At 45.5% G+C, this 24315-nt stretch overlaps 1 protein-coding gene across 2 annotated transcripts; it reads left to right on the forward strand.

The window, feature by feature from the left end:
- On the forward strand, nucleotides 1–23673 carry VPS37B (VPS37B subunit of ESCRT-I). Of its 2 annotated transcripts, none has more exons than XM_044440476.1 (4): nucleotides 1–314; nucleotides 14785–14956; nucleotides 15733–15815; nucleotides 16568–23673. In XM_044440476.1, the coding sequence occupies exons 1-4, from the start codon at nucleotides 210–212 to the stop codon at nucleotides 17060–17062; spliced, it is 855 nt and encodes a 284-aa protein (XP_044296411.1). In that variant the 5' UTR covers nucleotides 1–209; the 3' UTR covers nucleotides 17063–23673. The 2 variants fall into 2 exon arrangements, with proteins under 2 accessions (XP_044296411.1, XP_044296412.1); XM_044440477.1 differs by lacking the exon at nucleotides 1–314 and adding an exon at nucleotides 6642–8935.
- Nucleotides 23674–24315: the final 642 nt, after the last annotated feature.

Consider the following 24315-nt stretch of genomic DNA (forward strand, 5'->3'; position numbering starts at 1 on the left):
CGCGGTGACGTCAATGCTCTCCTGCTCCCTCCCCTACCTGGTGGAGGGGGGGAGAGGGAGAGGAGGGAGGTGGCCAAGAAGAGCGGCTGCGGCACTTCCGGTGGGGCGGCGGGAGGAGCTGGAACAGCCTCCGCCGCTGGCAGAGCAGCCGTCGAGGGAGCGGAGCGGAGCGGGCTCCGGCTTCGTCCCTTCCCCTCTTCTCGCCCGCCATGGCGGTGGACGTGAGGCGGCTGGAGGGCCTGAGCCTTCATCAGCTGAACGAGCTGCTGGAGGACGAGGACCAGCTCCAGAACATGGCCCTGGAAATGGAGGAGGTAGGACCGGGAGGCGCAGGGACGTTAGCGGGGGGTGGGCTGGAATTGGCGGCGGCCCGGGACCCTCGTGGGGGTGGGCTTGTCCCGGGGACGGCGACTTCAAGGGGTGCCATCTTGCCCTTGTTTCCAGGGAAACCGGCGCTCGGAGAGTGTTTCCTCCACCGCCCACCTCCTCCGGGTCGGAGCACTGTATTATTGTTATGCTATTACTTGGCTATATTGGCGTGGGATAATTAGTTCTAACAAACTGGCATTCGGTGTTTTAGCATGAGCCGTGAGTGTTACTAGTTTGGGGTGTTTTGTCTCTATCAAGCCTGAGACTGACTGCTATTCCCGTCGTTTAGCGGAAATCTTAGTTCCTTTCCTTGAGCAAACTGTACGCAAAACGGTAGAGGAAAACTACGTAATTAAATATATAATATTCCTGGCGGCTTTTTGCCTCGAAGTTGTTGATTCCGCCTTTGTTTAAAAGACATGGGTGAGGTAGGTTAGTGTCCTATTAAAACGCAAACAGGCTCAATCATTAATTTAAAAAAGCATACAGTTTGATCGCATACATGTATACTCGGAAGTAATGTCGCCGTGGAGGTGCTTACGGGATTGTTAGCCCTCTTTAGCTTAAGGTTCTCCAAATTATATCACCTCGGGTATTTCGCGTTAAGCCACCCCTTAGTTGCCGGTGCTGGTTTGCGAATAACTCTCAGCAACTTTAGTGGGTCTTACTCCCAAGGAAAAGCGCATAGTGATAAAACGGGCTTGGCCCAGGAAAGAGCCAAGTTGTGTTTGTGTCTGAATGGATGGGCCCAAACTCGTTGTTCTTTGTCGATAGAGATGGGAACCTAGTCATACTCCCCCGTTGGCTGTACAATGGGTGCTTTGAGGGAGTCGTCGTCTTGCTCACATCCGATATTTGATATCTTAGGAATTGAGACTGGGGCCACTGGGATGGAGCACAGCAAGATTAGGGTTCCTTTCTGCTTTTTGGAACCGAGCCTGCCTCCCGAAACAGTAGGGGCCCCGTCCTTTCATCTCTCCCCACACCTCTTAATGCAGGCATGCTGAGCCCAATACTGTGTGGAATGCTAAGCCTTCCCTGTTGCTGAAATGTTTGGGAGTATATCCTGGGATCAGATATCCATGCAAGGTAAATTATATTTTAGAGATCTTTTAGCTGGATCTGGGCTGAGATGCACAGTCTCCCCTCTGTGAAATATTAAGAACTACTGGGGAAGGGCTGTGTGCCCATCTTCAAAACAGCCTTTCCACTTGAAGTATGGTGAACCTTTCCTGCTCTGCCAGTGTCTGCACAAGTTGGATCCTGCAGCTGCTGCCAGTGAAAGAACTGTGGGTGGGAGGTGTCTGGTTAGGACAGCAGGACCAGTGAAGCTACAATCTGTGCGGAATTAAAGTGTGTCAATTCAGAACCATGTGCTATTAAGGGAGTAGGTGACGGAGTGGTTGAAACATGACAGCCTCCCACACAGCCACCTTCTGAGCACACAGAAATAAATTTATTTAGTAATAAAAACATACATGGAGGTCTGCACTCCTCCACTGCCTGTCTCCAAATTTAGATTCCCCATTCAGTTTAGTGTGCCCTTGCTTAGCAAAAATATGTTCCATTCCACTTTTGCCTCTGTAATGCTTATCCGACCTTACAAAATGAGAGCTATCCTGGATCTGTGTTTCATGTTTTTTAGAACTAGATGGGTTCATTATGTGGAGCTGTATTTGGCATAAGGGGCACTCCCATAAAAGGAAGAAAGGACATCTGCTAGCTCTGTCCCGTGGGGGTGGCTTGAATTAATTGTTAATTTCAGCTTGCTTCAGTGGCAGATGCAGTACATGCCTTCTATACCCCCTTTTCTGTGCTTGAATTATTGGGGGTGGGTATGAGGTCACAGGGTTCTTGATAAAATCTATCATCTCCTTCTCTGAACTCCAGTTTTAGTCAAACCATGCCCTACCATTATTACCTATAGTGGTAGGAAAAGGGGACATTGTAATAGGCAAATCATTGCTTCTTACCCAGTAATACTAGGGAGGGAACATTGGAAAAAAAGCAAGGGGGCTTTGCCCTGTCTGACCCCACCCCCCATAATTGCACCAGTGCTGCAGTTGCTTTCCCTAGGATCAAAAGCTTGCTCTGGGTTTAAAGTTGACTGTGCCACCAAGGTAACCTGCATACATTTTTTTCTGGGGACTTCCTTGTATTTGGAATCACAGGAGCATGAAGAAAGTTAAGCTAAATCAGTCATTCTTCTTTGAAAGTAACCCCCTTTCTAACACCCTGGATATTAAAAAAAAAAAGCCTAATGTCCCCCTTACTTTCCCTGCTTTAGCAAATAAGGTTTACTAATTAACTAAATCAACACTTTCCAAGCTTGTGACTTCTCACCTTCTCTTGTTCTACCTTTTCCCCAGCTTTTTGTGCCGCTGTGATTCTGTGATGAAGAAACTGCCAGCTTTTCCTTTCTACCCGCCCACTCCTGAATTACTTGGTGTTCTGAGATCTTAATGTAGCCAGTGGTCAAATAAAGGGCTTCTGAATCCTTAGAAATCTTTGCTGCTTTACTCTATGCTCTTTTGTTGTCTGGAATTCATAAAGGGAAGGAGTTTCTAGTCACTCCTTGGTAACCGGCTTATGCCTAAAAGCCAGCCTATCAGGAGGGAGAATGCCTAGGCTACAGGTCTGAAAAGTCATTGTGCTAAGCCATAGAACTCCCCACTGTAGCCATGATTCTGTCGAGCTTTCTGATAATGCTCCCCTTGTTTTCAACGCTATAAGGGAACTTTGCAATAGAATGAAACTGAGATCTTTTCATGGTTTTCAATTTGTGTAAAAATGTAAACTGGCACAGTGTCCGAGAGTTAGTGGGACTGCTTTTGGGCTTCTTTTTTTATAGCCAGATGTGCTAATTTAGTAGATCTTTGCAAGGATGAGCTGTCTTGAAACAAACCTGTTTCACAAATAGATCTGTGCATGACATCAAATAGTACTTAATGCACTTTCTGCCCTGTGGTTTGTGGGTTACTCTGCAAGGTTTTTCTAGGAGTATTTTTGCATATGGAGAAGGAAGAGGACTGCCATGTCCTGAAGAGTGAGAGATGGAAGCATGTAAAGAAATGTAAATACTCCTATACTTTCTTATGATTGCAGTGCATGACAAAGATAATTGGGGAGGAACACGACAGGCAAATAGCAGCTTCAGAGAAATGGCCTAAAATGTTATTCAATAAAGCTTTATTTTGAGTGGCTAATTTATATATTACGAATTGTATTTTTGACTATGTTTATTTATAACGGAGTCTAAGTTCAGTTGGACCCAATCCCAGAAAGGTGTATTGCATTACAATTCTTCTTAGATAATTGTCTATGCCATATAGGTTTAATTAAGTTCACATTTTCAGTTCTTGTGAAATAATTTTAATACAGACATGTTGGAAATTTAGTATGATTCAGTGGAAAATATGTATGAATCAGTGGAAAGAAAGTATGTTCCCTGTTAATCCACTGTCTTTCATCTCCAGTAGTACTGGAAATGAATAGTCATATTCAGCCAACTAATGGTGAACTCATTCTTCAAATGTGGATCTTTATGTAGCTAAAGCAGCACATCTCACACATCATAGAAGGGTTGAGAAAACCCCCAAACTTGTGGAATTTCAGACATCTTGTTTGGTAAGGGAAAAGAGGGAGCATCCGGAACAGCCCAGTGATGATTTCGTGACCATACCAGCTCATGGTTGAGGAGGCAACAGAAAGTAGGGATGGAAAGGAAGTAGGGGTGTATCTTGGAAAAGGATATGGCTGGCTGTGATTGTGAATAGGAACGCTTTGCACCACAACGTTTTGCTTCAGGGCCATTGTGTGCATCCTAGTTCTTGATAGCGTTGGCACCGTTGGCATTCTCTCTGTTGTACTGGTACTTATTATCAAGACCTTCTGCAGGGCAGGGAAAACATTTGATTCTTTTGCCCTGGCATCTTAGTGGCAAATATGGATACTTTGGTTTCCTAGGGGCTAGGTACCCTTGAAATGTGTAGACCTGAGCCGTAGATTGAAAAAAGCTATACAGCAGCTTCTGGTTCTTATAACTAAAGATCGGAAGCATTTCTGTGTCCAGAGTTGCTCATAATGCTCAGGCACTGTCTCATAAGTGTTTCCTGCCCGTGTTCTTATTGCCACCACTGGTGTGACTTTCTCTAAGGAAGAACATCTTAAAATTAGCTTATCTGACTATGTATCTCCAGTAATAATGTTGTCTACTTTGTTTTGAGCAGAATTGTGCCATTCTTGATTCTGCATTATCCCTAAAATATAATTTGTAGTGTTATGTTTTCTGAATAATGGGAGCATAGCTCCATGATAGCACATCTGCTTTGATTCCAGAAGGTCTCGGTTTAAGTCCCTGGCATCTCCCAAGAAGGTCTGGGAAAGGCCATCTGAAATTCTGAGGAACTGTTAGTATATACAGTACAAAACTGGTTGGACCAATTATCTGACTTTGTATAAAGCAGCCTCTTGTATTCCTAAAAGAGCATTGCTGAACAAACCTGATTGTGTTTTGTTCTTTGTTCTTGTGTGCGAGTGTGGTTTTTTTTTTTTTTTTAACCTTTTGTCGCTTGGTAAACATTTGCAGATATGTCCTTTGGAATATTTGTAAGGCTGTGTGATTTCTCACCAAATGTCTGGGTGTGTGAAATGTAATCTGTGGATTGTCTTGCATGTGTGATCTGTTTCTCACACTATACTGAAGAAAATAGAAGGCAAAGCTTTGCAAAGAAATGTTTGAAATAGGGAGCTTATCAAATTGTTTCCTGTTCTTTTCAACAGGAAACAACCTGTTGTTAACAACTGCGGCTGCTACTAGCCTTACGTTGGCCCCTCAAATCTCTCTTCAGTTGGCAGGCAGTCTTACCTTAGACCAGATCCGAAAATGCCTGGGTCACACACCTCTGACCAGCACTCATGTTTTTCAGTAGCTTGTTACTGTATTTTTTCCAGCTAAAATTCCAAAGATGAAAGAACTTAAATGATTTTTTCCCCACCTAAGAAATGCTGAAGAAGTTATCATTTTCAAAATGACAAATGGTTTTGCATATCACTCCTGAAACTAGCTGTTGATGCTCATTTTTATATTCTGTATTAATTTAATCTCATGTGATTCACGTATTTGTGGAGTTGCAATATGATTAAGCCAGTGTTTTTCCAGCTAACAATAGGTAAGCAGAGCAACTTACAGAGTGTTACCTTTTCTTCATAATACAAAGTGCAGCCATTATTTCCTGTGAATATCATCTTCTGTCTTTTCTGCAAAAGCTGAAAGGTTTAGAGTATCAGCTTTATGGAGTTTTCCATATCAATTAACTAATGGAAAGCGGACCATTAAGGTGAAAAATGTATCAAATGGAATTATGGTAGCCATATTGGCTTGTAATATTACAGAAGACTTCTGAAAGATTCTGCAACAGTAAATTTGACCACTCTTTCATAGGCAGTCCTTTGTTTTCACAAACTGCTGTCAACAGAAAAAAAGCAAGCTAATGGATACCCAGATTTCTTGGCTGTGCTGTTCTCCAACCCCGCTATGAATGTGGTCATGTTCTCTTTTGCCAACATGAAATTAAGTTTTAAGGCTTCTAATTAAACATGCCTATAACTACAGACTGGTTTTCTCTTCTCTCTTGTGGTCAGCCAATTAGGAAACGCCTGCCTGCAACAAAGATAAGCTTCTGTTCTGTCACTCTGGCACCACGATGTTTCATTAAACAAAGTTCTAGTGAGTTTTTCCCAGAATGGGCCATAAGATGGGAAGCGAGCATCTGGAAGAATATACAGTGGTGTAATTTCACCAGCACAATTGTATGAAAGTAATCAGGAAAGAAAACAAAACTAGCCATACAAAGTATGTCCTATGGCACACTAAGAACTGATAGAGTTAGGATGGTGTAAGTTTGCTTTGCCCTTTTTTTATTAGAACCCAGTTAAATTAGAAGTGCAAAATGTCCTCTGTGTACATTTTGGAAAAACAAGTTAGGTGACATCAGCATTCGTCTATAGGGGGGGGTCCTCATCCTTTTTGGAGCCATGGGCATGGCTCCGTGGCAGCCGTGGCCCCATGTCGTATGGTGTCTGCCACGTAAGGGCTGACTAGTGAAAAGTAAGCTGAAGAGGGTAGTGAGGGGTGAGTAGCTTCAATGGCAGAGGCTAACGGGGAGGAGAAAGAAGGATGAGGAAAGAGAAATAGCATGGCTAGAGATGGGGAGTTGTGAGAAAGCGAAGGCAAAAATTCTGGTTGGGTGGAGAAAGATTAGGTAGGACCAGAAAGCAAATCCTTTTTCCTCTGTGCTTGTCCTTCAGAAGGTACGAGAACAGGAAGGGGAACCTGGCCCCCTGATGGTTTACAAGGTTGTTATCAATAACTTTTTGAACCAAGAGCACCATTGGAAGCCCTCCATAGGGATTACGGTGCTGCAGGCAGCGCATTGGGAAATCCTGGTCAGTATCTGGTCTTGGGCAAAGCGTGCAGTGCATGAGCTGCTCTTGATGTGTGAATAAACCCTTCGATGTGTCCGGTTAGAGCTTGCTAACGTGGTGGTGCTGGAATGCAGACTACGGGCTGTTCAGGAAGCCAACAACCATTCCTCAGTTTTTTCCACCCAAGTGTCTGAGTATCGCTTTGAAACCGACCCTAAGTATCTTTCTAAGTCTTAATGAGTGATTCATCATTTAACTGTGTAATGCATGTGAAACCTGTTCCAGTTCCCAACTTTATGATGCACTTTTATTTCTCAAGAGGAATAGTAGATACTCAGAATTTTGCAGGTGAATCAACATACTGAAATTGATCTTAGTAGTGCTAATTCTGTAACATTCTGAAGCAGATTCATAGCATGAAATAAGGTAGTTCTGAGCCTAGTGATGTGAGCATGATCTGCGGAGGGTGTTCTTGTGAAGGCTTTCGCACCGCATATGTCCAGCCAGCTTCCTGGCGTGATGAAAGTATTGCTTGAAGGTTTTTGTTAAGAGCAGCCACCATCTGAAAGTAACTTGATCAAAAAGAAGCTGAGCTGTTGTGGCATTTGGCAGGGGTTTTTCCTCTGCACTCTTGTCAACAGAGGTCACTTCCAGCTGCATAGATCCATGTTTGGATCAGGGAGGGGACAGAAACCAGGATGTGCTTTGTTTGCAGACAACAAAGAAACCTTTGGGCATTGAATAGCAGTGGGATGGGAATTGCACTTCAGTTCTTCCGTGGTTCAGCATGGATGAAGTCTCCAACCTTTTTGGACCCTTTGCTCAATGTTAGCTGCAGCTGGCGAGCCTTTTACATTTTAAATAATTTGTACATCTTCCTTTTGTCTCTGGGGTGCCCAGATGAAAAGAAGTATGCACCTTTAATAGTGGCATGAAGAGGAATGTTGAATAGAAAAAGCTTGTAGGACAAGAAGCTGTGAGTGCTTTAAGTCCCTCTGCTGCACACCTGTTATAGGTACAAGAGCCTTGGTCACTTTTAGATCTGAATGCCCTTTACCAACCTGGCATCCTGCAGATGTGCTGGACTAGAGCTCTTAGCATCCTCTGGCCAGTCATGCAGAATTGGCAGTAATGGGAGCTGTTGACACAGAATAAATACTGTCAGTAGATTAATAGTTCTGAGAAAAATACATACTGTCTGATAAGTTAAATAATTTTTTTTGCTAATACTTCCCCAAATAGGAAGGATTTTCCGCTCTATCCTAATGGAGTGAGTGGTAGTGAATTAAAATTGATTTTAAAAAATAGTGTTGCTTTACCTCATTGAGTGGAATGACACAAACAAGGAAGTGATCAAGTGGCTTTGAGAGGGGCACGTTAAATGGGTGTTGTTATTTCTGCTCTTTAAAATATTATCCTAAGTTGCTTATGTACGGTGTCTAAAAGTTGCTTGGCCTGTACAAAATTTGTCCCATGCCATTCTGCAACTCTAAGCCAGAGAGACAGTTCTTGTGAAATCTGTTCCTGACCAGACCTTCATATTTCTCTTCAGTGGTGAAATATGAGTTGAAGTATTGCTAATTATTTATATCACAGCATCAGTATGCACAGCTCTTCACAGAGCAGAAAAGGACAAGTCCCTGTCCCTGAGTTACGTATAATCGAAAATCTAACACAAGGGAAATAATAGAGAAAAGGGGGAACATAAAACAGGATTACACAAGAAATTATGTAACCCTGCCTTTCAATTCTAGTCCTACAAGTATTTCCCAAAAAGAATAATGCAATTACAAAACCTTATTTTTTAAGCTACAAAATACAGTTTTAATGTTTAGATTTGGTTTTTACAGGCTTTGTTGTAGCTGGGCACGGGAACCTAGGGACTGAACTCAAGTCTTCACAAGAAAGGCAACGTTTGAGAAGAGATTTGAAGAAAGTTGAGTGGTGACATCACACAGGTGTTTAGGGAGGTGGTTCCAGGCATGCTGACCGGAAGGGAGAAAGGTCTGTCTTCAGTGGGAACACGAGGCCTTCAAATGTTTCAGAATAATAGAGCTGGACAGTCAGAAGTCTTGAGCATCATGTATATATCAAGATAGAAGAATGGAGATAATGACAGTGAAGGTTGTGCTAACTCCAGGTATGCCAGAACTGCAGAGTAACCAATAAACTCAGAGGCTCACGTGTACACAGAAAACTTTGGTTCAGGGAATGTTCACTGCTCTATAAAAGCACAAGAACTAAATGTGCAGCTTAAGCATTGGGACGGACGAGTCAGGATTAATATTAAACAGCTGCTATTCCAGTAAGAAGTTAGAGCATTTGTGAATCCCCTATTTTAAAAAAATCACTGGAAACGTTGACAGAATTCCTTGCTGTAACGTCTGCCAAAGCAAGATTATGATTATAACTAGATCTGCCAGATTGTGGCCAGCAGTTGGGATTAGTCTGTTTGAAGCATCACATTTCACAGGGTATTTGCAGTTGGACCCTTAGTTGTTTCCTATGGGGCAGCATTGTTTCCCACAACTCTACTTGGCAAAACCTGCATGTGAATCACTTTTTGTAGTTATCTGGTAATTTTGTGGTAGGAAAACCACTATTTTGCGTATATCAGCTTTTCCCTTTCTCCACTCTTCCTTCAAAACACAAAAGAAAGTGCATGCTTGTGGGAGGGGAGAAGGTCAGAACTCCATATGGCAGCTGGTAGCTATTTAATGGGGTTATTACTTAATCATAACCTACAGTTAAAATACCCAGACTCCCCTCCTCCTCTAAAACAAGTCAAGGCCTGATTTCGAAGCATATCTAATTTAAAGAAGCCAAATAACTCTAGTTTCAACAGAGAAAAAAGGAGAAATCCAATTGCCTCAGTCAGTATGATTTATCTGCTTACTTAGAGGATTCTAAAGCAAAGCAAAATGCAAACATGTCAGTCGTGCTTCATAGTCTCCCGCACAAAAGACAAAGGGAAACGGTATCTCCAGTTTAACACAGAAACATAGAAAGTTGGTGGGGTTTGCAGATGATAACAGGAGATTGGACATTCAGGGCATGTGGGTGAGCTGCCTGGAAAGCATCCCTTTGCCAGCCAGGATTGGATCTTGATGTCGAAACCCAGGCCACTGGGTGGGTTAGACGCTAAACAGCCTAATGCTCTGGGCTCGGACATCATGTTCAGCAGGAGCTGATTGCGGGTGGCTGAATAAAAGTAGAAGAGGCGAGTGTGCCGCAGGGAGCATGCATGTGCTCTCCTGCCGGTGCATAAAAACCGTGTGGTCTTTAAATAGCGGTGCAGCCTGGGCCAAGCCAGAGCACCCAGTCAGAGCCGCTGCAGTGGTGCTTCAGCTCTCCAGGGTTCCAGAGACCGAATCTGGGATTCCTTCCCATGATTGGCTGGCCAGGTGTGTGCGCCGATCCCAAGCCACAGCCTCTCTAGGCTTGGTGCTTTGGCTGACATCTCTGTGCTCCAGAGCCTATTGATGCATAAACAGGGCATGGAAGCAATGAAAACAGTTGGAAATTGTCACTAGGAACCTCTGGGGGCTTGCGTTTTTCATAGACACTGTCAGCTTCCCGGCTTCGTGGTGCCCGGGTTAATCCGTGTGGTTAATCACCTTCAGTCTGGGCGTCTGTATTTGCACTGGTGAGAACCAGCAGCTACATTAAATGCAGAATTAGGGTTAGAAAAACAAGGTTTTCTGTTAAGATTATGGTTGGAATGTGTTTAGAATGGGCAGAAATGATGAGCTCAAGGAAATCTTTTTCAAAATCGCTCCATATTCAATGGTATTTTATCCCTTTATTAGGGTTAGGGGTGTGCAGTCTGTGCCTGTTCTTGATTCAAAGTGTTTCTTGTGCAATCAGGAGCCAACCTGTGTTTCAAAACCAGCTCCTGAGGGGCTTATCTATCTTCAACTAAGTAGTTCTTTCTCACTGTTTTGGCAGGTCTCATGGAACTTTCATTAGGTGGTAAATTTTCTTGTGCTTGGCTTACTTCCATTATGCAGCAGTGTTCCTTTGTGAAGTTTGGGTCTGCTCCAACCATGCCATGTTTTAATGCTAGTGGGGTATATTGGCTAGACCATTGGACTAAGATTTAGGGGATCTGAGTTCTAATCCCCACTCAGCCAGGGAGCTTACTAGGTGACTCTAGGCCAGGCACAGAATCTCAGCTTAAGCTTCCTCACAGGATTCTTGTGGGAATACATTGGAGAGGAGATGAATCTTATAAACTGTGTTGGATTCCTTGCAAGAAGAAGAAAGACCAATGCATGAATGTAAAATAATAAAAATGCAATAAAATAATGCCACTTATAAAATTGCCTTTTCAATTGGCCTGTAGTTGGCTTGCAATTTGCCTTGATTCCAGGCTGGCTTTTTCATGCATTTCTTCTTCACATTTGAGTCATGGTGTAGAAATTGTATAAATACCAAAGCTCCCACACAAAATTCATGGGAACATAAACTCTTCCTCTTCCTTGGTCAGTGAGGGAGTGGGACAGGGAACAAAGGGTTAACTGCCCCTCCTCCATGGAAGCCAAGGCCATCCACGTCATATTTGTGTCCCAGAGGAAGGAGAGGAACCTCTCTCCGTTTTGGCTCTGCCTCCTCCAGAAGCGGTTTGTAGCCAGTTTCTGTGGGAGCACAGACCCCTTTTCTCTTCCTCACGCTTCTGTCAGTTCTTAGGCAGGGGTGTTAAGTTTTCCTATATTCAGGGCAGAATATAAGTCCAGGGGTGCAGGAGAAAGTTTCTCTCCCTCCTGCTTCCCTTTCTCTCTTTTTCTCCTCACAAAATCTTATTAAATATATACATGGAGAGAGGGGAAGGACTATTTTTATGGCCTGCAGGTGTCCTCCCCAAGGAAATTTCCCTTTGCAAGCAGCAGCCAGGGGTACAGAGTGAGAGCAAGAAAATGCACCGTTCCTAAGCTTAGGACACATAGGAACGCAGACCAAACCTTGCTTGGTTTGACTGGGCAAAAGACATTTTTTATCATATTCCTGCTTTTCTTCCGAACTGTAATTTGGTGTTTTGTTGCAGCTTGCAGGAAAAGGCCTTGGGGTACATAGGTTAATGAGAATGAATTGCTTCCTCCAAAATTAGGCAGCCCAACCTCAGTGATATAATTGGCTCCTTTAGGCGCACATAATGGAGTCATGGATTCTGGTAATAAAAAGGCCAGCTATATAACAATTTCTTTCTTGCTAACACCAGATACCGACTGAGTGAAGTTTTACATGTCAGTGAATGCACCACCTTTTCTGTGGGACTGTTTCCCCACAGAATTCATTAACAGGTTAAATTCTCTCACCAGGAGTTTTGAATCAGGATGAAGGATTTTTATCACACTACATGTGCTAATTGGCTTACCTAAATACCAGCATATTATTTATCAGCCCTGTTTTGTGAATAGTCAGGCAGTGATGGCAGTGATGTGATTGCCAGTCGGTGTTTTTTGTATTTAATTTCCTTCTGAACACACCATTTGCAATTCTATTCCCACCTCATGGTGTTGTGTGTATAGACTTGAAATTTGGTAACTAATGAAGTGGGCTATAATACATGAAATGCAATAGCAAAATAAATGTGCTAGTCTTTAAAGTCCCACAAGGCTGTGTTGTTTTTCCTGCTCATTATTTCTAATCTCTGACGAGCTGGTGAGCCTTCCAGCATGGAACACAAACCTAATGTTTTAATTCCTTATTCCTAAAGGAATCATTTCAGAAAAATGATATGCCTTCTTGCTATTTTGGAAAGCATTCATTTACCTGTGCAACATAGTTAGGTTGGAGAAATCTAGTAAACTTTATTTAATGGTCCCGGTAGATGGAAGCTACTTGCAGAGTCGCTCTGTCTGTCTGTCTGTCTGTCTCTGTCTCTGTCTCTGTCTCTCTGTCTTCATGTATCCCTATATCTGCTCCATTTACAGAGCCATGAATAGGCTTTACATGGGAGCCAGGCCACAACGTTAATACACTGGATTCCACAAAGCCAAGTGTCTAGAGCAGGGGTGGAACGACACTTTTCTCCCTCCAAAGCCAAATCTCCGTGCAGGAAATCTTTCAAGAGTCACAAGTTGGTCGTGTGTAGGCCTCAAGCCTGTGGCGAGCGGGGCCAGAGTCCTCTTCCGCTGTTTTTCGCCTTCCCCTTTTCTGTGCAGCCTGCTGCCACGAAAGGGGCAGAACTCTCTTACCATGGGTCTGAACCAACTGCATGCAGGGGACCGTATGGAATTCCGCTGCCATTTGCTGTTTAATAATAGCAATAAAAAAACAGTCCTGCACTGCCTTAATTATACCGTTGAAATAAGGAAAGCTTGGGGTAACTAGGCATTGGTGCCTATTGAAGGACTGTGAACTCTTCTTTAATTATGTACCTCAAGACTAATTCCCGGGCTTAGAATTCTTTAAAAATATCTCTTTTGCACCAAGCTCTGAGTAGTGGGACTTGAGACTCTAGAAGAAAAAAAAAATCAAACTAACAGCCGATCTTCCAAGCCTGACTTCTGCTTATCCTTGTGTTAAGAGATGTGCAACAGGGAAGTTTAGAGACAAGTGTAAGACCAAAGGACCCCAGGAGAAACCCAGTTCCTATTTCCCACAGAGGCCAACAGATGCTCCCAGGAATTTCCATTTCTCTTGTGGATCTTTCAGCAGCATTTAGCCCTATCAACAGTACTGGATCAGAATGGGGGTTTGTGTGAGTCAGTTTAGACTTTAATGTGGCTTTCAGTATCTTGGTGGAAGATGTTGCGGCTGTGCAGAGCCCGCTGTGTGCTGCTTTCTCTGTCCTGTGGAGGAGGGAAATTTCAAGGATGGGGAAATTCTTGTGCAGTTGCCTTTCCACAGGGTCATTACATGACGCTTAGGATACCTGACTTCTCTTATTTTCTTCCCTTTTCATCTTGCACCTGTTAGGTTGAAAACTTTTCTGTTTAACATGTCTGCAAGGCAAAAAGATTGTGTGGGTGGATATGAAAGTGCCAGAAGTATGACAGTGAAGGTGTGCAGTCTCCTCTGAGGGCAGCGTATGTGCATGTCATAAAGACCTCTTTATCGGATGTGTATAATCAAGGAAATGGGGCCTTGTTTTCCTTATCCCATTAAGAGAAACAGTATCCTGCTGTTCATTCCAGCTGACCAACTGTGCTCCGATTCTCCAGTTTCGCCTTTGATCCACTGATCTCATTATGAAGTCTCAAATGAGATGCTGCCAGGCCGGCTTGCTCCGTAGTATTTGGCTTTTGAAGCAGCCTTTAAATTGTGTTGCCGCTTTCCTCACTCATGTCTCCCTTAGATTAAAATGGTAGTTTTATCTTCGCAAATGAACCTTTCTGGCCAGTCCAGATAATCCGAGCAATGGTGTTTCCTTCCCTTCTGCTAATCAACTTAAGTATCATGTGCTTGCATTGCTCCTTTTCATTTCAAGAGGTTTATGTACGAATTCTTCCTAACAGATTGTGCTGATAGGTCAAATCTGTATTTCCTGCTCGGTGCTTTTTTGGGTGGGGGTGGGGCTGTCATTTTGTATTGTAGCATATACTGTCTGTTAACTGTTCACCACCCAGCGAGCTTTTACGGCTGGACTGTACAGAAAATAGATGAACAAACAAATTCTGGCTGGCCCCTGGATCATACCAGTTTGTGATCCCCCTACTGGCTCATTGTGCAGAAATTAAAACCATGGTGCACCTTGCTTATATATGTAGACTCTAACAGGCATGACCTGCAATGCACGCGGAAGCAAATGCAGGCAGCTGTTCTTGAAGTTGCATGACTTTATAATGACCCACTGGAATGGAGACAGTTTTGGGCAGGAGAAAGGGTACATGGCAGCGCATCTCCCAGCCACCCCCTTTTTGCAGCTGCTTGTAGACGGCAGTTCAGGGAGAATGTTTACTTGTGACCTGAAATCTTAGAAATGCTCTAGCATCCACATTGGACCTCCAATTTAACCATCTGTGCACCTTTTCTTTCACTTTGCAGGCCCAAAATGTTCAGCTCAGCAAGGACATGACTCTGGCCAGCAATCGTAGCCTGGCAGAAGGCAACCTCCTGTACCAGCCAAAGCTGGATGGTCTGAAAGCCACCTTGACGCAAAAGTACCAAGAACTGCATCATCTCTTCGAAGCATATCAGATAAAGAAAACCAAGCTAGGTAATGCTTCTCTGGGGTGGCCAGTCCTTCCATTTCTGCATCTTCTCTCTTAAGTGTCTTACAATAAAGCCAGCATCCCGAGTTGGGGCCAGAAGCCTGTTTCCAGCCAATGAAATAATCTGGAATTGGTGTTATGTGATTAGTGATTAATCTGTGCCCTCACCCTTTACCTCACTACATTATGCTAACTCTAGTAACACGCTTAAGACTGGATCAGTGTAAAATGTTTCCTGCTGAGGCTGGTAACCCGAGCAGTTTCAAAACCCAGGCAGAATCAAAAGCAGTTTTCCAAGTAAACACATACAGGATAGGTTACAGGTAGGGCTACACCCGTCTTGTGAGTATCTGCTGCTTAGACACTTGGGCCCAGAAACTGTACCAAAACAGTTTGGTGCTTCAGTTGGAGAGACAGAAAGCAGGAGTTTCTCTGGGAAAGGAGAGGGTAGCCGGGACCCTGGGGAGAGCATGGAGGCCCTGGGGGGGGGGGGGTTGGAGCAGCCGTGCTGCAGTGGATGGCGAAGGGTGCTGTTGAAGAGGCAGAGAAGGGTCTGAAATGCTTTGCTTAGGAGACCTGTTCCTGACCTACCAGGGCATCCAGTTGAAAGCAAGTGATCTCGGACTTTCACCTACTTCAGGTAGGACCTCCTTGCAGTTCAGCCACTGAAGTCTGCTTAATGTCGTGTGCGTCGCACCGGGGCCAGTGCTCTTTGACCGTGTATGTTTCCGTTAGCCGCTCCTTGGATTCATGGCCATGCCCGTTTCTGCTCCATTTACAGACAGGCAATCCAGCAATGCCTCCCTGGAGACACTTCTAGCACTGCTTCAGACGGAAGGGGCGAAGATTGAAGAAGATACTGAGGTAAAGAGAATGAGCAGCACAGGCTGCTGCCTGTGGCACTGAAGGCATCCCCGTGCCGCTGGCTTCCCTGCAGCCTCTCAGGCTGGACTGAGCAGAGGCTTGCACACATTCTGTGCAGCTGGCCTGCCTGCCTGCCTGCCTGCCTGCCTGCCTGCCTGCCATTTCACCAAATCTTTCACCCACAGCACTTCCCCATTTAGCATAGTCCATGGCCTGCGAATGGCTTGGCTGGCTATTTGAAAAATTACGTCACCACATGTTCCTGTTTGTAGCAGATAGGGAAGCAGCAGCACTCGCACCTGGCTCCTGAGAAAGAAGCAATTCCGGGTATTTTTGATGCAGCTGGGGTGCAAATGTGCGCCAAGCACCTGAAAAGAGCTGGCGACTCGCCATCCAAGACAGCTTTCCCCGACTTGGTGCCCTCCCTCCGTTCTGGACCGCCAGCCAGCATCCCTGACTATGGGCCATGCTTGCCAGGACTGGTGGTAGTTGAAGGCCAGAACATCTGGAGGGCACTGTGTTGGGGATGGTGCTGCTGCAGGCAGGCCCAGTGCTCTCCTGGCTTCCCAGGCGTAGGATTCAGCCTTGGTGAGACAAGGCAGTAGGCGTGCCACTGTTGTCTTTCCCCAGCTGTTTTGCTTTTGTGAGCAAGAGGCAAATTGGTGGAAGGATCCTGATGCTAATCGAGGGTCGATGCCTCCAGAATGTGTCTCTCCCCCTCCCCCTTAACAATGTATTACTGTTTACGACAGAACATGGCCGAGAAGTTTCTGGATGGCGAAATTCCGTTGGACACCTTCGTTGATGAATACCAGAACCAAAGGAAACTGGCCCACCTGCGACGTGTTAAAATAGAAAAACTCCAGGAGATGGTGCTGAAGGGACCAAGGCTGCCCCCAGTGCCGCCGCAGCCAAGGGTGACCGAAACGCCGCCAGCACATCACCCCCCGGAGGCCAACACTCCTCCCTCTGTCGTGCCTCGCCGCAACCCCCCTCCGCCGCCGCCGACAGCAGCAGCCTCCCCGGGACGCTTCCCCACTCCGTTCACGGCCGCAGGGATCCCAGGACCAGCCGTCCCCTATGCAGGTGTCCCGTACCCACTGCTTCCCCCGCGAACAGGAATCCCCTCCATGAGTCAGGGGCCGCCAGCAGGGTACCCAACCCAGTTTGCACCACAGTGCCCCCCCGCGCTGCCCCAGAGACCTCCACCTCGCCTCCCGCCAAATCCTGGCTTCATTCTACATTGAGGACACCCTCTCCTAACGTTCGTATGTTGGTGCTGACCTTTTTACTCCTCAGCTTCCAGAAACAACCCGGGCTGTGGCAAGTCTCCAGTGCTTTGTGCCTAAGAGTACAAGAAATTAAGCTTGAAAACCGGTGTGTCATCATATCCTGCAAATGTTTTTGTTTGTTTGTTTTAAAGAATCGACATTGACATGAACCCTTCTTTGGAAGGGTGGTGCAGCTGTTGCGGTGGGGTCTTACCTAGGTTTGAGAGGAGATTTAGCCCATGCCTGCCATTTCCCTGGGGATCTCGTTTCCTTTCGTTGCTTGACTTGGATATGAAGAACTGCCAACAAATTCCACGGAAGAATCCCTGTTGCACATGCGCTAGAAGTACGGAACCACCGCGACATGGGGCTAGCTTGCAACGACTGTGACTCCATGGCTGTGTTTTTGGTACACAGCTTCTGTTTAAAAATTAATTTTGTAATTTTAGCTTAACCGTGGCGATAGCACCTGACGTGGGGACAAGTTGCTTCCATTGCTGATTTAATCATATTCATTTCAGTAAGTGACTGTAGGGGTGTCCCTGGATTGCCTTTTAAAGTGCGTGTATGGCGAGGGGGGAATCTGCCTCTTTTAAATACGTTAACCTCCAGAAAGCCTCAGGATTACACAAATTAGTCATAAACGGATCTGTATTTCCCTCCTCTTGATGGCTGACTTGTATTAGAAATACACAATCTGAGCCACTGGAGAATGTCCCTACCATTTTCCCATTATGATTCCTGATATCATCCTCTTACTAATTCCACCTTTTTATATCTAGATCTCTTTTTTTTGTTGTATGGTGCAGATGATGGCTCTCTTCTCCAAGTTTCCTTGTCATAACATGAAGGATATGCACGCTTCTAAAATTCTGGGTTTGTGACATCTTTGTGTTTCAGCAAGTTCCATCAGTCATATTTTGGGGTGCCCTTGGCATCTCTCTGATTTGGCTACTTAGTTCCTTCAGCTCATTATATCACTTTCCGGTGCCAAGCCAAGGCTCCCCTTCCTCATCGTAACTGATAACCTCAGGCGAGTTCGTGGAGCCGGAGAGACCCTCGTTCCGCTTGCATCTCTCTCTCATTTCAAACCTTTTGCTTGCTCACGCTAAAGGACTTCTTCCTTGAGGCGACGGGTGAGGAGCTTGTGGCTCTCTTGGTGGCCTACAGATCCCATCACCTGTGCCCATTGCCGATGCTGGCTGGGGCTGATGAGTGTCGTAGGCCAGAGCACGTGGAAAGCCACGCGAGACTTGCCCCGCTTTATATAAATCCTGCCCGCTAGGTTTTTCTATAATCAATAGAAAATTTTGCAATTGCAGCATCTTCAGCGTTTGACATTGAGTGCTGCTTTAATCCTTCTATGGCCGGCTCCTGGCATGAGATGGTCTGTGGCATCAGGGCAGACAGTGGCTAAAGAATATTCTGCATAACTTTTCCCTGCGTAGGGGTTCCTTCCACAAGTTGGGCAGAGTGGTAAATTCATTTAGGGTGCAATTCTCTGCAAATGTAGACCCAAAAAAGGCCCCTGTTTGCGGGCCTTTTTTCTATTTAAATCCACATGGAATGGTGTCCCTAGAGGATCTGGAAGGTCTTGTGTTTCAGCCGGGTCGAATTTGGGTGGAATTCCAGTGGGGTGGAACTTGCCGTTGAATTTGGTAGAAAACCGTTCTGTTTAAGCACTGAGCCTAAAGATTTCAAGGTAAATCATCCATGATCCCAGCCCAGGAAACCTTGTGGGTAGCTGGATTGTAAGCTCTTGCTGCCTTCCCTCTAAAATGCCCAGGAGCTTGGTAAGAAACAGATGTGGGAATTAAGGTGACTCCTCAGAAGGGAGCAAGGCTCAGGGTTGAAAAACGTGACCGACCAGTGTCTGTCGACTGCTGTCTGTCAGTGCAAGAGGGCATCACTAGTTCTGATCCCAAGCATTTTTCTTACTGTTTGTGCACAGTGTCTTGATTTTCTATACGGCTGCAAATTTGTTGAAGGACAACGTGCGTGAAACTACTGCCTCTTTCTGTTTTCAGTAGCCACCACAGTTTTCATGCAGCTCCTGGAGGGCCCAGGTACTGAATTCAGTCCTGCACCCAGAACCTGATCCCAGCCGTTGAATTATATGTTGTTGCCTGCATCATTTGAAAGCAACTGGAATGAGTATGACTTTAAAACCAGTGACCATGATCTAACCTTAAATTTGGGGCTTTTCCTTGGGCAGTGTTTCATCTACGTGGAATAAGATGCTGAGCTTGCACTGTGTTGCTTGAGAGTGTTCTGAAGGTTAGCAAAATGAGCCTTTCCAAAAGATTAGGTGTTCTTACAGGGAGCAGAATTGCAGATTTTGGAGTAGGCTTGGGCTAGTTTTCTGTTTTGACCTTGTCACATGTGAGAGCAGTGTGGAATTCTGGCCTTGTACTTCCTGAGCCAATGCGTATGATTTTTTTAAGAAACACGTGGCTGTTTCTCTCCACCACTGCTCCAGCCTGATTAGTTAAGTGGTTATCAGAACTCCTAGCCATGAACTCTGCTGAAATTAAGGAACAAGACCCAAACAGTGAAAAAAATTTTTTGGTTGTAGAAATAGCAAGAAAGCAATGTTTAGCTACCTATACTTGATTCCAGATTCAAGTAGTAATGCATTTTTGCCTGAATATGTCTTCCAGTCTTAAATGGATACCTGATCTGAAAAGAACCACCCCTAATTTGTGGCAGGGATACAGCTTTCAAACTAATCTGCAGCACTGTTCTAAGCAGGGGCATCCCTTAAAACACGGAGAGTGAGAAATCTGTAGTGCATCTTGAATCTGAAGCCAATTATGAAACTAAAACTGAAACATGAGTAGTCAGCTCCTTAAATCTGGCTAGCCATACTTCCTAAAGCGGAGGGAGAAATGGGCAACCACACAATGCAGATTTGAAGTGCGTAACTATTGTAGCAGCGTGTCGTTTACTGGCCTACTGTAAAGTTTTGCTGAGGGCAATTTTTGGAGACTGCTAACCTCTCCAGAAACAACTCGTGCATGCTAATCGGGATCGTCACGTATTCTCTGCTGATTTCTTTTATCCCTCCTTTCAGCACTACTTCCTACCAGCCTGTGATTCACACCCTATTTGTGATGACAGCATCTAGGTGCTGCTAGTTCTCTGTGTTACCTCAGCTATGAGGAATTTATATTCTGTCATATTTATGGTGTTCAGATCTTTGCCCTTTTTGATAAATTGAAAGGATAACGTAAGAGTAAATATAAAGCATGTCAGGCCTCTTTCCTGAAGCCATATCTTCTCTTTAAAGCTCTTCTCTTGCTTGTCTGTCACAAACCTGGTTCAATATGCATTTGTGCCATCTGCAAATCATGGCTTTCCTTTTAGAGGCCAAACACTTTTTCTTCCGTGGGGCAAGATATGTTTGGGTTAATTGCTTACAGGATTGCTTTAACTCTTGCTAAGGCAGCATCCCCAGGTCAGGTGGATCCTGGCGTGTGAACTGACTCCCTTTTGAGCTGGGTGGTGGCAAGAGCCTGACGAAATAGAGGAGTAAAGATTTCTGGAGGCCCATCATCCCTGACCTAGCGTACGCCCTCTCAGCACTCCATGGCTGGCAGTCACTTTATCTCTTGAAAAAAATGAAAAAAACGATAAAGTTATACCAGCGCTTACTCCGACCGCCTTGTGTATGTTTGATTCTGCCTTCATGAGCTCTTGAGCTTTGTCCTTTGGATTTTGTGTTGCTAATTACATGGGGTGTGACTGTTCAGAGGTCATGGCTTGGTGAAGTGGTTTTGAGAATTCAAGTAATGTTCACCCATTCCTAATTGGGATGACTCATGTGAGTAACTCCTGCGTTGAAAGAAGGTCTAGAGAGCTGAATGAATAGGAAGTCCTGATTGCCCACAGAGGTTGCTGAAGTGTCACGGCCAGCGGCTTGCCTGCCAGCCAAGCTTTTGCGCTCAGATGCCTTTGTGGGTTGGGAGGGAGGCTTGTGAAAGTCTCGCATATCTTGAAGGCCGGGGAGCTTGGTCACAGATGAGCGGAGGAGGCCTGGCCGGCAGTGCGCCCGCTTCTCCAAAGCCTCGCAGAGCTCGCCTTTAAATCAAGGGGCAAGCAGACCTCTCTTGTTTGCTGCTTCCAAAGTGAAAAGCGACGCGGGTGCCCATTGTGACTCCTTGCCTCGTCCGGATCACCCCTTTTCATTTAAGAGAGAGTCGCGTGCCGTGTAACGCTGGCTGTGGCCTTTCCGCTCCACCTGCCAAGCATCCTCTGCTTGGAAGGAAAGCACCAACTCCTTCCCAGATCAAGGCAGGGCCTGGCTGGACCTAGCGGGACGCTCGGGCCTTTGAATGACGTGCAGCAAACAGTGGGCCGTGTACACAGTGCGAAGTGGCTGGTTGCTGCCACGGCTTCTTTAGGAGTTGCTTTGGAAGGAGACAGTAGATTTTTCAGCCCAGGTTCCCTGGCGTTAACTAGGTTAAAGTGCATAAGTTTGTCCTGTAGGAGTAGCTTTAGATTGCAATTTCATATGTCAATTACCGGTTTATAGTCCGATTGCTAAAAGGGCATCTGAAACACAAGCGGAAATCATGAGCCGACCTGTGAATTTCACTTTGAATAGTTTTGTTTTTGAAGTGTTTCGTGACTGAGCTCTGTTTCTATCTAGAAATAGCCCTAAATGTACAATATTAAGTTTTTGGAAAATGCCTTTAAATTTTAACTTCAAATGGAAAAAAAAACCTTTTGCAAATGCTGAATTTTTCAGGGATACCTCATGCAGAAGAGAACCACAGAGCAGCTAGCTTAAACGGACACAGTTCTTCTACCCTGAACAAAGCCACTCGTGTGTGCCTTAGGGTCACTGCACTGCACGTGACTTTTCGAGAGAAGATGCCTGCATCTCTTTCCATTCCAATTGTCTGCTTCGAAGTGTTCCTCTTTACATTGGGAGAGTTGGCATGAAACTGAATGCCCTGTCGGATCAGATCGAGTCTGCTGTCTGCTCGCTTTTGGTGTGACACCTGGGGGAGGGGGAAGCCGGAGCCCCTGGGGCCGGGGTGGATCGCAGCTGTGGCCTCGGAGTTTCCCGGTCTCGGCACCCTGCCGAAACTCTCTTGGGGAGTGTAATCGCATTTAGGCTGGTGGCGATGACAAAATGCAGGGCAGTGTTCTCACAAGGGTTTCGCATCTACGTTAATCCCAGAGAGGGGGAGAGCTTTGCTCACCGCTTCAACATGTGCTGTTTGGAAACCAGAACTTTTGTGCCGTGCACACTTAGGTGTGAGGCCTGCAGCAAATGGATGCCTGTTGCAGTTGATGCGGGGAGTGGAATTGGCCCACGGAGTGGAGTGCGCGGGTCCTGCGGACACAGCGCCTGCCACTCGGCTAGAAGCAGGGCCTGCAGGTGAGGCATTGTGCTGACTCGGTGAGGACATGATGCTGGAGTCTGTTGCGGAAAGGTGGCTGGTTCGAGCATGATGCTCGCCCGCCTTGTTTCTTTCTACTCTGCACATGCGCCGCAGAAGGAGCTGATGTGGGAGGAGCCAGGTGTTCTGTCCGCCACCTTCTAGCAGCAGAAGCGGAGACAGACTCCAGCAGCATTGCGCTAGGAGCCGTGTAGTCCACGCTCGCTCCTGGGCTCGTTACCTTGCATTAAGATTGTATGTGCCAGCAGATAGCAAACACTAACTGAAAAGAACCAGTTCCTTTAACAAAATAGTTATAGAGCTCATGGAGAGAAGTTGAAATGTTGTTAGACTATAGAGTAAAACTATTTTCGTGTTCGGTTTGGGATATTACTTACTGAGCTTTTATATGAACCTTTGCAAGTGTTTTGGTTTGTTACACCTGTACTGTGCAACCTGTGCTGTTCAAAACTGCCCTTCAAAGAAGAGGCGCCCATGCCCTTCTTTGAGGCAAAGGAAGCCATGTTTTCCCCTGCTAAGAGGGAAATGAATAGCCCCCTTTTAACAATACAGCTGTCTTCTGTGCCCTTCCTCCGAGACTGCAGAAGGACATTTGAGCATGCAGATTTCACGATGTACATGCTCACCATTATCCCTGGCCTGTTTGGTTCTGGTGCAGGATGAGAATGTGTGAGTGGATTCTGCTCTCTTATCCGTTTATCCAGTGTCAGCAGCGTACAGACAGGAAGGATTTTGTCTCTCCCCCTCCCCTTTGGGTTTTAATGTGAGGGGGAACCGTATTTGTTCAAGGTTTGGGATATGGGACTTCAGTTCCAGTAAGAAAGGCCAGCTGGGGGGACTTGACTCAGAAGGGAATAGGTCGCATGAGGGGGCATTGATCCTGCTGTTTGTGCCTCAGCTTACTTGACATTTCATGCCAGGGTGAACCAATTCTAACCTCAAAAGAAGCTGCTGGATCCAGAGAAATTTCAGCTAAGCCTCTAGCAAACTCTCTTGCTTCTGGAAGTAGGACTACTCGACAAGATTGTAAAAGCTTCCTTTGTCTGTACAACTGAGAATGTGGTTTGGAAAAACACTTCAGAGTTAAAAGCTGTTCACTTTCCTTATAGAAATGGCTGTTTTTATAAATGACTTCAGGATTGCAGTGAGTGCTCATTAAAAATCCTAGATTTTGTACCTGTTTGTCAGTATAACTCCTCCTACATGTGTAAGACATGCGTATGTGTTTGCTGTCACCTCTTCCGTTCTACTTTGTGTGTCGCTGCTGGAACTGCACACGCTGAGGTAAGTGCGAACTGCCTTTGTGCCGCTTTGCTTTTCTGCCCCTACACAAAGTGCCTGGCAGTCCCTTCTGTTGTTGAGACAGGCAGCTTTGTCGGTAGGAAGCGTTGGCCGCCTCTGAACCCACCATGGGCTGCACCTTGCTTCCAGAAAGCGGCTGCCTGCCTGGTTTCCCAAGATGATCACTAAGAATCTGCCAGTGGGGGGGCAGGCAGCTAAAGGGGGCACAGGCTTCCCATGGGGGGGGGCATGTGTAGCCCAACACTGTGTCACTGAATGAGAGGTGGCAGCAGTAAAATTGCTCCCTTCTCCTAAACAACCACCCATGCAAGCATCAAAAGTGTAACGCTGTGAGGTTGAAACTTTGTGGTTGAAACTGTGAGATTGAAAAGTTAAGAAAGCTGGGCTATTTTTAGGTTGTTTTGATTATGTAGAAGCAAACCTGTATACTTACTATCGAGGCTAAACATTCCCTCCTTAGCCTGTTCCTTTGTTTGGTCAAACAATACATACCAATTTCAATCTCCTGCACGCCGG

This window comes from Varanus komodoensis, unplaced genomic scaffold (assembly GCF_004798865.1).
Source record: "Varanus komodoensis strain SLA01 unplaced genomic scaffold, ASM479886v1 scaffold38, whole genome shotgun sequence".
Lineage (NCBI taxonomy): Eukaryota > Metazoa > Chordata > Lepidosauria > Squamata > Varanidae > Varanus > Varanus komodoensis.

Excerpts from the sequence above, each read along its gene's own strand:
- VPS37B (XM_044440476.1), top strand. The coding sequence starts at position 210 with ATGGCGGTGGACGTGAGGCGGCTGGAGGGCCTGAGCCTTCATCAGCTG. Across the intron at positions 315-14,784 it reads TGGCCCTGGAAATGGAGGAG|GCCCAAAATGTTCAGCTCAG; the intron begins GTAGGACCGGGA and ends TTCACTTTGCAG. Across the intron at positions 15,816-16,567 it reads AGATTGAAGAAGATACTGAG|AACATGGCCGAGAAGTTTCT; the intron begins GTAAAGAGAATG and ends TGTTTACGACAG.